The sequence below is a fragment of the Mustela erminea genome, chromosome 8, assembly GCF_009829155.1.
Source record: "Mustela erminea isolate mMusErm1 chromosome 8, mMusErm1.Pri, whole genome shotgun sequence".
Lineage (NCBI taxonomy): Eukaryota > Metazoa > Chordata > Mammalia > Carnivora > Mustelidae > Mustela > Mustela erminea.
Genome location: NC_045621.1, coordinates 3344153 through 3357371, shown reverse-complemented (window position 1 = coordinate 3357371; position 13219 = coordinate 3344153). Strand labels below are relative to the sequence as shown.

Sequence of the window (13219 nt, the reverse complement as noted above, 5' to 3'; positions counted from 1 at the left end):
AAACCCGTTCCTCAACAGACCAGTCAGCTGAGCACCTGTATGCCAAAGAACTTTCTAGAAACGAAGGTCACTGGTCATAATACTTTGTCTTGAAGTGAGACGTAAGTCCTGGCCCCGGCCCCTCACACCTGAGCCCAGACCAAATACTCAGAGGGGGGAGGCTGGCGAGGCTCACATCACCTACTGTGAAAAGTGCTTTGCAGGAAGTTATATACACATACGTGTGTGAGGCACAGAAATCTTTATTGCCACAGGAAGCAAGTGCACTCGTCCCACCTCACCAACAGATGTAAGAGTCACAGGAACGCAGACGTCACGTGATCAAGTACAACGCAGACTTGGGGAGAAATGGTCCCTTGGGACTATATCGGCTATAATACTGAGGTAACCAATTGACCTTGTTCAGTGAAAATACCTCGAACACAATGAAAAAATCAACTAGTTATAACATCCAATTCATATATACAATTCAAATAAAAATATATATTATTTGCTTCAATGTATAGCAAATTTAATACATTAGTGTTTACAAAATAAAAACTGTATTCTACTGAAATTTTTCTTGTGCTTTCCCCTTATCATTAAGCTTGAAAGACCAGGAAAGTGTGATACTTAAGGAAACTTACTTATGGATTTAAAGATGCAGTTTGTGGGGCCATGAAAGACAGGTAAGTATTAACTGGAAGGTTACTGCATCTTTAAAAATTGTTGCTTATTAAAATCTACAAACTTGAACTGTAAGACACAATTAAAAAAAAACCCACAAAATTTCTCAAAATAGATTAGAATACAGGAAACGTTTCATGAAACTACTGAGATACTAACCAGTTCTATGGCTAATATTAAAAACTGAACAATCTATTTAAATCGTACTCAAACTATTTCTACACACAGTGAACAATACAACCACAATAATCAATCTCAAGCTAGCAACAAAGTTGCAAGGTCCATAAAAAGCTTCTTCAGTGGGCAAAACACTATGGTACAATTAAAACACTTAGGGAAAGAGAGCCTTTCAATAGTATAAAAGTTGTTTACTGGTGTTTCTACTATAAAGCTATTCTACAAATCAGAATGAAAAAGCAATTATACATGTGACAGTGATCAGAGACTACAGTCCAGACATTTCATCTAATGTGTGGCCGATGAGCTCCAGTATAATGGATTATGACTTAGTATTTTGTACACAGTTAGGACTTAGAGCAGAACTAAAAACAAACAAAAAAACATTACATATCCCAACTCAGGATGCTGTTCTCATCAATATCTGGGTTTAGATGAATCTGAAGGAAGTAGGTAAAGCTGTCAAATGTCTTCTCTTAAACCAACAGAAAAAATGTAAATTGGTAGAAATGGTATTTTTTTTAAACTATGGGTTCCAATGTGAACTTCTCATAAGTATGCAAGGACATTATCAACATTTAAGCACACCCCCATAAATATGCACACAGCCCATTTATTAAATAGGGGGAATTGAAAGAGACTTTCAAGCTAAAATGAATTTAAAGAAAAACTGCATATGCAAATATGAAAGGTACACAAAACTGTAAAATAAATAATGAATCCAGGTGTCAACTAAACCTCCACAGAATTATGCCTGCAAATGTGGATATAACAATTGTCCACACTTGGGACGGTCTGAGTGGGAAGACATTCCCCAAGGGCGAGACGCCTACTTTCTCTGACTCCATCCAAGACATCAAGAACTGCTAGACATACACTGGTGCTGACTCTATTTTATATTATAGCCTTTCTGACAGTCACCATCCTTATCACATTTGGGGTTAACTTACTAAGACTTAATCTATTCAACACATTCTTCAACAACAATGTTTAAGTCACGGCTTTTACACATCAGTTCACCTATTTCAAGTTCTCTGTCCAAGGACCAGCTTCCTATTTTTATGATGAGAGAATGTTCTACTACAATCCGGATCAACCACATACGAGAGATTTTCTACTCTCTTGCTCATCTTTTAAACTTTACTTTAGAATTTATTAATTGCGTAAGTGTGCCTGAGCCAGCAAAAGTGACATTTTACTTCCAAAAATGACACATTTCCTGTTAAACAAAGTCGGTTTTATCAAATATTAAATCCACAATATTTTCCTTGGTTTGAATTGAGCATTTGCTTTCCATTTGTCCAAAACCATTGCAACCTTGCCAATAACTACATTGCTTGAACTTTCTTTATGACTGCGAAGATTCTAAACTCTAACATATAATAATATTTATGCTAAACACACTTAAAATAGACAGTGAAATTTCAAGTAAAATAAACTGTATCCACATTTACTGGACCAAACATGTCTCCACATCTAGATTTTACTTCTATAAATTACACAAATACATTGTACATTCTTAAATAATGAATGCTTACAATATTAATTTGTAAGCTTTTCCACATAAAACAACTTACACAGGAATGTGAATGGATCAGTATTTCTATTACAGACTGCAACATTCTCTCAATTTTCTCCTTTGTGGCTGCTGTGTTATCTTCCTGGTTTCCGCAGACTATGTATCAGTCCTTATGCTTTGGCTATGAAATCTGTTTGAGCTGAATGAGGCAACGTTGGTTATTAAGGCTTATTTCTATGATGGAGCATTACCCTTAAATTGCCATTTCCAGAGAACAGCGGGAGAATCACAGCTATCTTGAATCTTCAGGCTCTGTTTTGATGACTTTCTTTTCTAATGGAAAAGCTGAGTGAGGGTAGTCTTTTAAAATCCCAAGACTCTCTGCATAAAAATGGAAACACAAAGTGTGTTGATACTTTAAATCAATGGATCACAAAAAACAAATTCCTACTTATGAAACCAACCCCCAATCTCCACAGCAAACAGTTTCAACTATTCATAATTCTGCAATTCCATATAGAAATTTCATGTTTATAGAGTTGCAATTAAAAGCTTGGATTCTGGGGGTGCCTGGATGACTCAGTTGTTAAGCTGGTGCCTTTGGCTCAGGTCACAATCCCAGGGTCTTGGGGTCGAGCCCCACATCGGGCTCTCTGCTCAACGGGAAGCCTGCTTCTCCCTCTCCCTTTCCCAGTGCCCCTGCTTGTGTTCCCTCTCTCGTTTTGTCTCTCTCTGTCAAATAAATAAATAAAATCCACCCCCACCCCACGACAAAAAAAAAAGAGCTTGGATTCTGAATTTAAATTCCATCTCTGCCAGTTACTAGCTGTGTACATCTCCAGGCAACTCACATACCTCTCTAGACCTTAGTATCTTTCTTCTTCTATAAAATGGGGGATAGTTATCTATATAGGGTGGCATGAGAGTTAAATTATAAAAGGCACAAAAATGCATACAGACCATATTTTTCTTTGATGGTTAGTTCAACATTAAAAAAATATGTAAAAAAAAAAAACTGGTCATGCATCTACAAAAAAAGTTACTAGTAAAATAGTTAATTACTATCAGTGAAAAAGAGACAGAAAACATCTTCCACATTTAAACACGGAACCTTAGGAAAAGTTCTGGCCACAAAACAGGAGGGTGGGAGAAACAAGATCAAGGAATGAAGGCCACCCCCATAAGGACCCGTTCCTTGGAGTTACGTGTGTGTAGTTACTTCAACCTCATGAGGACACTACATATGGCAAGAAAATGTAGTATCTATGCGAAGGACTAATGCTGGAAGATACATATCCACACGCACGTGTACACACACATGCACCCTTTGAAAAGGATTCTAGATGTGTAACCAAAACTAACAGCTAATCTGAAATTAGGCAGCTCAATTTATGAATCTGCTCTCTCTATGCAAAAGTAGATATTAAAATTAGCAAGAGTCTAGAAATAGTAGCTACCATTTACAGGATCCCTATCAGTGAGGCAATTTGTACGTGCTACCTTATTTAATACTCTCACGTGCTACCTTGTTTAATACTCTCACCTACTCTATGCAGCAGAAATGATGTCTGTTTCACAGAAGAAGCAACAGCGTTCAAGTGACTCCTGATGCTACTGTAACTCCAAGATGGTATGATACCAGATCATACGGGAAGGAGGGAGAAGCAGCCTTCCCGCATGATCCCGAGACTTTCAAACGGTGCTGCTCGCTAATACTTTGTCTAACTCACTTCTTCATGGGGAAAAATAGTCAAGCATCTAATACGGAACAGCTTATCCTTTTATGGAGTTCAGTTTAATTCTAAAATATAAATACCATCCCCAAAATGCACCTGCAAGATAAGTTTAGATTTTGGTAGACAAGGTTTCCTTAGTTTGCAAGTAAACACGTAATCCATTGATTTCATAGGATGAAAGGCTGGAAAAAGGCAATTACGTAACTCAAATCAGCCACGTATTATCTGGTTTAAAATTCTGTATAACAGTTAATCAAAATAGTATCGTCCTTCATGAGTTTTTCCCTGTCAATTCTTTGGAATACCATGTTCTAAAAATAAGTGGCCATTATTATGGCAATCTATTATTTCCAAAGGGAGAAAAACTGTAACAGTAATGACCCTATTTTTTGGCTGGGAATGGGGGAGAGAAGGAGTGGAGATAGTGGAAGGTAGGAAAACAGAATTTAACGATGTCTTATTCAAGTGCCACTCTCTCTAATCACATCCCATATTCTTACCTGACTGGGGCTTTGCCTCACTGGAGTAAAGTCTACTCAGCTCTCCATCCACCACAAAATGATGGGGTTGTCTGTTCTGTAAATTAGGCATTCGAAGATTCAAAGGTCTTTCTCCTAAAGGAAAAGGGAAAAAAAAGTATGAATAATATTAAAAACATGCTATGTTTTTTCTTAAAAATGTATTTTTTTGGAAGATTTTATTTACTTGACAGAAAGAGACACAGCAAGAGAGAAAACACAAGCAGGGGGAGTGGGAGAGGGAGAAGCAGGCTTCCCGCCAAGCAGGGAGCCTGATGCGGGGCTCGATCCCAGGACCCTGGGATCATGACCTGGGCCAAGGACAGATGCTTAACGACTGAGCCACCCAGGTGCCCCAAAAATACATTTTCATGAATTCCCTGAACACTACTTAGGAAAGGAATAAGGAAAGCCAACAGGCACTGAAGAATTTAAATAATAGCTGAGAAATATTTTAAATAATAGTTTAGGAAGGAAAAGGCAGCTCACGTTAGTTCCGAGGTTTACAATTCTGCCAGGACATTTTCCAGAGTGAAACATGAACCAAACAAAAGACTGAGATTTCCAGTAAGCACTCCAGCTCTGGCACAGAGTACGTTCCCTCTGTAAGGCATTTTCTTACCAGCGCACAGTTTACCAAGACGTGTCATTAGCACATAATATAACGAGTGCTAGAGAAACAGAGACGGCTCCAACAACTGCCCATTACTGAACAGCAGAACCCGCGGCAAACCCAAGACAGAAGTAACACAGACAAGGTAAAAATGCTTAAAAGCCACATCACCTTCTGTCATACACCTAGACCCACACGGTTAGCAGACTGCCACCCCACGTGTCATTATCCTGACTCCACCAATTACGGTCATTCAGTCTCTCATTAATTTTGCTTTTGCTTCTTAAACTCTTAAGTCTTAACTGTCAAGGATGATTGCAGAGGTTAAACAAGACCTCAACTCAGCAGTTTCTGTAACATCTTTTAAAAGGAAGAATTCCCTTCTCCTACAGCACTCTGGTCTGCTGACATATTTTACTCTCCAGGTGAGAATGCTTGTTAAGACAGTATTCTCACTTAGAAATCTTTTTTTTGACAATGGTAACCACTCACTAGAAAAGTATAGCAATATGTAAAACAAGAAGGTCCTACAAAATTACTGTTTTCTTCAAACACACATCACTATCTGAAACTCTGTGTCGTGTACTATACATCTGCCTCCAATGGAGAGTGAGCTGCGAGCCAGCAGGGACTTAACGCCACCGATGTGCCCGTGGTGCCCAGAAGTGTGCCCGGCACGCCGGAAGAGCCTATGAGCGCATGACAACGACGTGAGATTTCCTCGTGTGTCCATGCAACAAAAATGAAAAAAAAATTTCAAATTGATAAAAATATTCATAAATCACAGCTCTCTAAACTTAAGAGTTTAAGAGAACCATTTCTAATGCACCACACCAAACAGTTTCATAGAGACCGTGGTCAATCTAAAGCTTGAAGAACACAAAACTTCAAGTCTCTCCATTCTTATACTATCTCTACACATCTCCGTACTCCTGTCCCAGTGCTTGAGAAGCAGTTACCATATCGTCTTAGAAACCAGACGCTATAAATTTCATAGACAAATTTGTTTTTGAAGTCCAAGAAAATATGAATATATGTGAGTTTTTAAAAACTGATAAATGTCTCCCATGGCATCAGGGACTTCGGGGAAAAGGATCTTTACTGTTTACATGTCCCATTCCCACTCACCCTGTACAAAATACGGGTCAACTGCACGGGTCAGCTAGTTTAGGGATAATAAGGTAAAAAAACAAACGTACAAACAAAATAAGCCAAAAACTTTTGCTAGTTAAATCTGCAGAATGAATCCTTTCCTTTTGTGAAAAAGAGACAATTTGAAGATGAAGTTTTATGGGGAACAAATAACAAAATCACTCTAAAATATCAGAATTTAAAAACAAGCCGACTTCTGCTGCTCTCTACAGCGCACACAGCCCCCGGCTCGCCGAGAGCAGGTCATCTAAGACCCACCTTGCCCATCCGAGGTGTCAGAAGCCGCACCGTTCGGGCTGTGCTCCTCGGAGGCCTGCCTGTAGAGCCCCGCCGAAAGCCTCCGCTCGGCGTGCTGCAGTCTCTCATAGCCAGCTGGGGTGCAAAGGAACTCCATCTGCTTTGCCATCACCTTTTCAGGCTGCTAGTAAGTAAAGCAAAAATAAAATCAGGAACTAAAACAGTCTACATTTTTTTTAATGGTTTAAAGATGCCAATTTCAGACTCCAGCAAATATATTTAGTATTCATTAAATTAGTTCACACTTCATGTGGTATACACGTTCCATAAATATGCTTAGATGTCTATATCATCATGTTAAAACATAAAATGTTGGATTCTGTGCAAGAGGGAGAAAAAGAAAAACCTTCCTGCTCGTCCTTTAAAGAGAATTCTATATTTCAGCTCAAAGGCAAAATAACCTTAGCTTTGTTTCCCGAAGTACTGAGTCCTTTAAAATATTTTTTAAAAAAGGAACCTCAGAGCAACAGCAACATCTGCTAGAAACACACAGGGTGAGATCTTGGCATTCTTATTTTAGGATCTGGCACTACGCATACTCTGATATGATGACAGCATGTTGGGGGAGAAAAGGTGTAAAATGGCTGTCTAGAAGGACAAGACAAACACCCTTCCCACCGAAATTAAACAATGCAAATTATGCAGGAAAAACATCAGTGCCAACGAGACTTTCCCCTTCACCATGGAATGAAACTGCAGTATTTCCCAACCAATCATAAAAAGACAACTTTAAAATACACAAGTAAAGGGCGCCTGGTGGCTCAGTGGGTTAAGCCTCTGCCTTCAGCTCAGGTCATGATCTCAGGGTCCTGGGATCGAGTCCCACATCGGGCTCTCTGCTCAGCAGGGAGCCTGCTTCCTCCTCTCTCTCTGCCTACGTGTGATCTCTCTCTGTCAAATAAATCAATAAAATCTTAAAAAAAATACACAAGTAAATAGAAATTCATCTCTGCCATGTGTTTTTTAAGTTCCTTCTTTACATATTACTGCTTTAAATTACTTATATGTGATATTCAAAGCAGTGCATTTGTGTTAACAGTCACAATGCAAACAAGAGTCACTGCTGTGCCACAGAGAAGGGTAGTACAAGGAAGCTGCTGTATAAATTAGTTCCAAAAAATCCTGATTCACAATAGTAAAAATCAATAAATGAAAAAATATTAACTCACAGAATAGGATAAAAGCTTATACTATTTTTCTGAATGCACATAAACAAGATCAAAAGGAGCTTTAATTCATTTGAACTTATTACTAATTAATTGGGAAAATTTCAGTAAGATTTCTAAAGAGGAAGTGTATTTTTCATTCTCTTAATAAAAAAACCCAAAACTTGGCACTACTGAATTTGACCAAGAGCAGCTGCCAGGCAGAAGATCAACAGGAATAAAACCTACAGTCCTTTCTAAAAGGTGGTATTCGCAGAGATGACTTTTTAAAACGCTAATTTAAGGATATAATGATGAAACAATAACAAAAGCACCCGAAGATACATATTAAGGTAAGAATTTTTTCTCATCCATGAATCAAAATGACTTAAAAATAGCTACAATGCTGATGATTAATGTTTTCTTGAGAACTAGTCCTGTTCTATCTCATGTAATCAACATGGCTTTCTTCCTGGTATCAAATTCCTCTACCTCTAGGTAGAGACTCTTGTGTTTCTTCCTACAAAACTACAAAGAGTAGATATCACTGTATCAGATTCTGCTCATAACCCAATCAAACTATGTTGTCACTGCTCTCTTGTTGACACAGCTGTGCATCAGCTGACTTTTCAGAAACAACCAGAAATAAACCCAGTCCTCAGAGGCTTAAAACTGAAGCTGGCTGAGCACCCATTTGTTTCTCAATCTACAGGTACTATTATGAAGCGTTTATTGGCGGTTTGCGTTACGTTACCTGCGAACCAAGGCCAGCAAGCTCTTCGCTCTTCGCTTTGGCCTGCTGGAAGAGCGTTTGCACAGAGTCCTGGAAATCTGGAAATCCATCCTATGGGTCAACAGTTAAGTCCTTTTTAGAATTTGTAATTAAAATACCAACAACTCAGAAAACAGAACAACAATGACAACCAAACACTTTAATCCTACTGCCCAAGTAACCATGATTAAGATTTTAATGTACAATACTTCTTTTCAGTCTTTTATGGTACAATTACCTTATTTCTACACTTGTTCCTTTACGAAAAATACAAACGAAAAAGATGGAATTAAGAATTACACATCTTTTGCACATGCAGACTTCATGAGCATTAATAGGAATGGCTGTGTAATGTTTCATATAGCATTTCATCCAGTGGCTCAACTAGTAATAATCACTATTTTTATATCGGACATTTAGATTATTTTTAGGTTGAAAAACACTGCAAAAAAATTTTCACAGGAACAGCCCTTTCCATAGCTTAGGTTACCCAGTACAGTAGATTCCTAGTACAATTACTGCAAAGGGATGAACATTTTTATGAACATTTTTCATTCACTACTTCCCCCAAAGGCCTTTACTGGCTAATTAGACTGGAAGTTTTCCTTGCCAGCACTGGGTGTTGTTGTTTTCTTAATTTTTGCCAACTCATATTTTTGTATCGATATTCAAAATTTTTAAAATGTTATATACACTGTAACTATATACACTTTTATTTTGTAAATTCTTCTATCACTGTAAGCTTCAGAAAGGCATTCTGCTTTAGAGATTTGACAAATACTCAAATATACCCTCTAGCTTTTCTAAAGCTTTACTTGTTTGCTTTGTTTCTAAAATCTCTCTAACCCATCAAGAATTTATTCTGTTCTATGTACAACGTGAATAGTCTTCAAAATGCTCCCCAATAACCCCAATCCGAATTTCTGAAGAATTCTGCCACGCCAAGTGGTCATTTCTCCTTCAGCATCTCACATGACAGGCAACAGGGATTTGAATTAGAACGACCCGCTCTGGAGGTTCCTGGGGGGCACAGTTCAGTAAGCAGCCGACTCTGATTTCAGCTCAAGTTGTGATCTCGGGGTCCTGGGATCGAGCCCCAACTCAGGCTCCCTGCTCAGTAGGGAATGTGCTTCAGGTCCCTCTCTCTCTCTCTCCCTGTCACCCCACTGCTTGCTCTCACACTCTCTCTAAAATAAATCAATCTTCAAAGAAGGAGGAGGAGAAGAAATACAAAAGGCCTGCACTCATGTTCCAATTGTACCACTTACCAGCTACGTAACACCAGAGAAATAACTCAACCTTTCCGAACGTTAGTTTCCTAACTGTTCATAATATTTTTATGAAAAATACAGGTAAGAGCACCTCTCTGTGAGGGTTGTTGTGAGTTGTGAGGATGTAGTCACTTAGCGCGTAATCACTGCCACGTAAGTACGTCAACACACACTAAACTCCATGAAACAGCTTACTCGAGGCACCCTCCTCCTGCACAGCACATCAACTTAAATGAATTTCACTGAACTTTTTATTATGAAAGCCCAATTCATCCACTTTTTCAGTTGTTTAGTGGTTTTTGCTCATTTAGTTCTTTACATGAAATTTATATCCACAAACATGACAACAACGTGATTTAAGTAAATTTACTATAAACTGAAGCATTCCTCACAGAAATGGTCACAACCTCCAAAATATTTCTCCCCTAGTTTCATGAACTATGTATTTTTAACAAAGGATAAATCATTAAAAACCAAAGTTCTTATTATAACCTAGCAGAGATATAATAATAACACAATATTGTATCTGAAGTAAGGCATACTGATTCAGAAGTTTTTCCCCAACAGGGTCTTACTTCTCCACAGTGACTCTCATGTTCTCAAAGATTTCATCTACCAAAATCCATTTCTTAAGTAATTTGCCATTTTTAAATTCAAAGACGTGAATTAGAGCCAAGGGCAAATAAATTTGACATCTCCAGATAGTCTCATGTAGCTTTATGATGGGTCAACATACAATCGGCATTTATTTGAGAAAGAGAGAGAGAAAGAAAGAGAACTCGAGCAAGCAGGGGGAGGCGCAGAGGGAGGAGATCCCCTGCTGAGCAAAGAGTCCAGCTCGGGGATCCCAGGACCCTGGAATCACAACCCCAACCAAAGGCAGACACCCAACCAATGGATCCTCCCAAATGCCCCCAATCAGCATTTTTTTTTTAAAGATTTTATTTATTTATTTGACAGAGACAGAGAGATCACAAGTAGGCAGAGAAGCAGGCAGAGAAAGAGGAGGAAGCAAGCTCCCTGCTGAGCAGAGAGCCTCATGCAGGCCTTGATCCCAGGACCCTAAGACCATGACCTGAGCTGAAGGCAGAGGCTTAACCCACTGAGCCACCCAGGTGCCCCCCAATCAGCATTTTTAAAGCATTGAAAATAGCTACCTTTCTAGGCACTCCCAGACCGAGGACTCAGAGGAACGTATGGCATATAATCGTTAACTGAGCTAGAACGAACGTTATACAAATGGATGCAATTTAAATCTAAGCGAAAAGTACACTTGCTTCATCATTCGATTTTTCTCTAAGAACTTATTCAGACCTAAATCTAGCTTCCTCTTAGCAGTCTCTCCTTTGAGTGAAGAGCACTCATCTGTCAGGGTTGGTCAGTGAGTTCAACAGGGGCGGCTAGGAGAAGACCTGGGAAACGAGAAGCTATCATTTTCCAGGTGACGACCACGTGCCCCTGGTTCCCCACCGCGTTGTGCATTTCACGTGTGTCCACCTAATTTAACCCCCAGCACAGATGCCCGCAGGCTCCTCTCATGTCACGGCTGGACAGTGGCTCGAAGCCTCTGCTCCTGTTCAGCATTTCTAAGGCGCACGGCAGTCAACGCAGGCACAGCTCTCACAGCGCGCATTCCCCCAGCTGAACCGGCCTGCCTCCGCGATCTACACGGAGTTCAAAACCCCATCCTACTACCGACTGACTGCGATACTGCACAGACTGTTTCTTCTTTGTGTGTCTACTCAGCTAACTGCAGAACCGTTTTAAGGAACAAAAACTCATCAAGAACACTTAGCACAGTGCTTGGCACACAGATATTACCCAATTAAAGGTCTGCTACTGATATTTATTAAGTTCCCTTTTCAAGCTCCCAGAGTAATCACAGTAAAACAGACAGCAGGCTACAAGTGACTTACTGCATGTCTATGGTACAGGGGAATTAAGATAAATTGGGGGGAAATTTACACAGTCTAAACATCTTAGAGATTACTTACATAGTATAAGATATCTTGGGTATTTAACACTAAAACCAGCAAGAAAATATTGAACATATTGGTAGGGAATGGTTTTAGTGGAAAGAACAACAGAAATCTGGAAATACTTGTTTATTCATTCATCAAAAATTTCTCGTTTGACCAATAGGTTCTAGATTCTGTACTCAATGCTGGGGATTCGATGACTCTTGCCTCCTGACAAGTAGTCTAGAGGAAGAAAAGGACAAAAAGATCCAGAGCAGAGAGGAGGCCAGCGTCACGGAAGCCTTCTTAGAGGGCGTGATACTAGGCCTCGACCTGAAAGAAGAGAATTCTCCGGGAAAGAGAGCAGCTTGTATAGAAGCCTAGAGGTGGCAAGAAAGGGACGGCATCCCTCAGAAGCTGGATAACTACGGCTACCAGGGGAAACACACTGAGAAAGAGGCCACGATGAGAGAAACTGGACACGCAGGCCCAAATTCTGTGAGACTTTGTAAGCCATGTTAAGAATTGTCGATTTTATCTTAAATTCAAAGAGAAGCCACTGCAGGTCTTGGGGAAGAAACAAACCAATCTGTGTTCCTGAAAGCTCCGTCTGAACGTGTGGGAGACAATGTATAGTTTGAGCTTTTCAGGAAGCCCTGGGTGGGGCGTGCCCAGGCCAGAACCTCCAGGACTCCCGTGCTGTTTCTAAAGGACCTTACAGAAGAGCGAGCGATCTAGTCTTCTCGTGCTAAGAATTCGATGTGTGACCCCAGGCAGGGCAGTTAACCTCATGATTTCCAGTGTTCCCAATTTTTAAGTGGAAATTATACCACCTGCTATATCCACCCAATGAAGAGTCGTGGGGGTTAAACGCAGTAGCGCAAACGGCACTCTCGGGAAAGCGCCCGTTGCTACACAAACGCGGGGTGGCACGTGTTCGGGTGTCAGGACGCTTAACCAGGAGAACGCGACAAAGCTGGAAGGGGGGCTGCAAACTCTGCATGTGGCAGTTTCTGGGAAACGGACACTGCTCCTTCACTGACGGAGAGAGGCGAAGACATGGATTCAGGAACGTACACCTCGCCAAGCAGGCAGCGATCTCGAGAGACTGGGTGCGAGTCACTCTGACTCCCTCGCAGTCTCTGACGGTTCCCTACGGGCCAACTACAAGGCTCGGCAGCCGTCACTCCACGACCTACGTCTGCAGGGACCCAAAATACGTGGCTTAGATAGAAAAGAGAGAACATTCCCCAGAAACGGGTCTCTTTCACGAGACATTTGGTGCAGGACTTCTGTTGCACGTCTCTCAAGCTTTTTCCCCCAAGCAGCAGCCGGACCACACTACGAGCCATTCATCCGCAAGGTCGTCTTCATGTGACCTTCATGTCACGGCTA

At 40.4% G+C, this 13219-nt stretch overlaps 1 protein-coding gene across 6 annotated transcripts in view; it reads right to left on the bottom strand.

Moving 5' to 3' along the window:
- Positions 1 to 224: 224 nt before the first annotated feature.
- NAB1 (NGFI-A binding protein 1) overlaps positions 225 to 13219 on the bottom strand; it is a 44818-nt gene continuing 31823 nt past the window's right edge. For 4 of the 6 annotated variants that reach the window (XM_032354206.1, XM_032354201.1, XM_032354205.1 and 1 more), the window contains 4 exons: positions 8578 to 8667; positions 6640 to 6802; positions 4599 to 4712; positions 225 to 2743 (listed from right to left, as the gene is read on the bottom strand). In XM_032354206.1, the coding sequence (XP_032210097.1) occupies positions 2655 to 2743; positions 4599 to 4712; positions 6640 to 6802; positions 8578 to 8667 (456 nt within the window). In that variant the 3' untranslated portion in view covers positions 225 to 2654. The remainder of the gene's footprint in view (positions 2744 to 4598; positions 4713 to 6639; positions 6803 to 8577; positions 8668 to 13219) is intronic. The other 2 variants (XM_032354202.1, XM_032354207.1) reach the window with 2 other exon arrangements.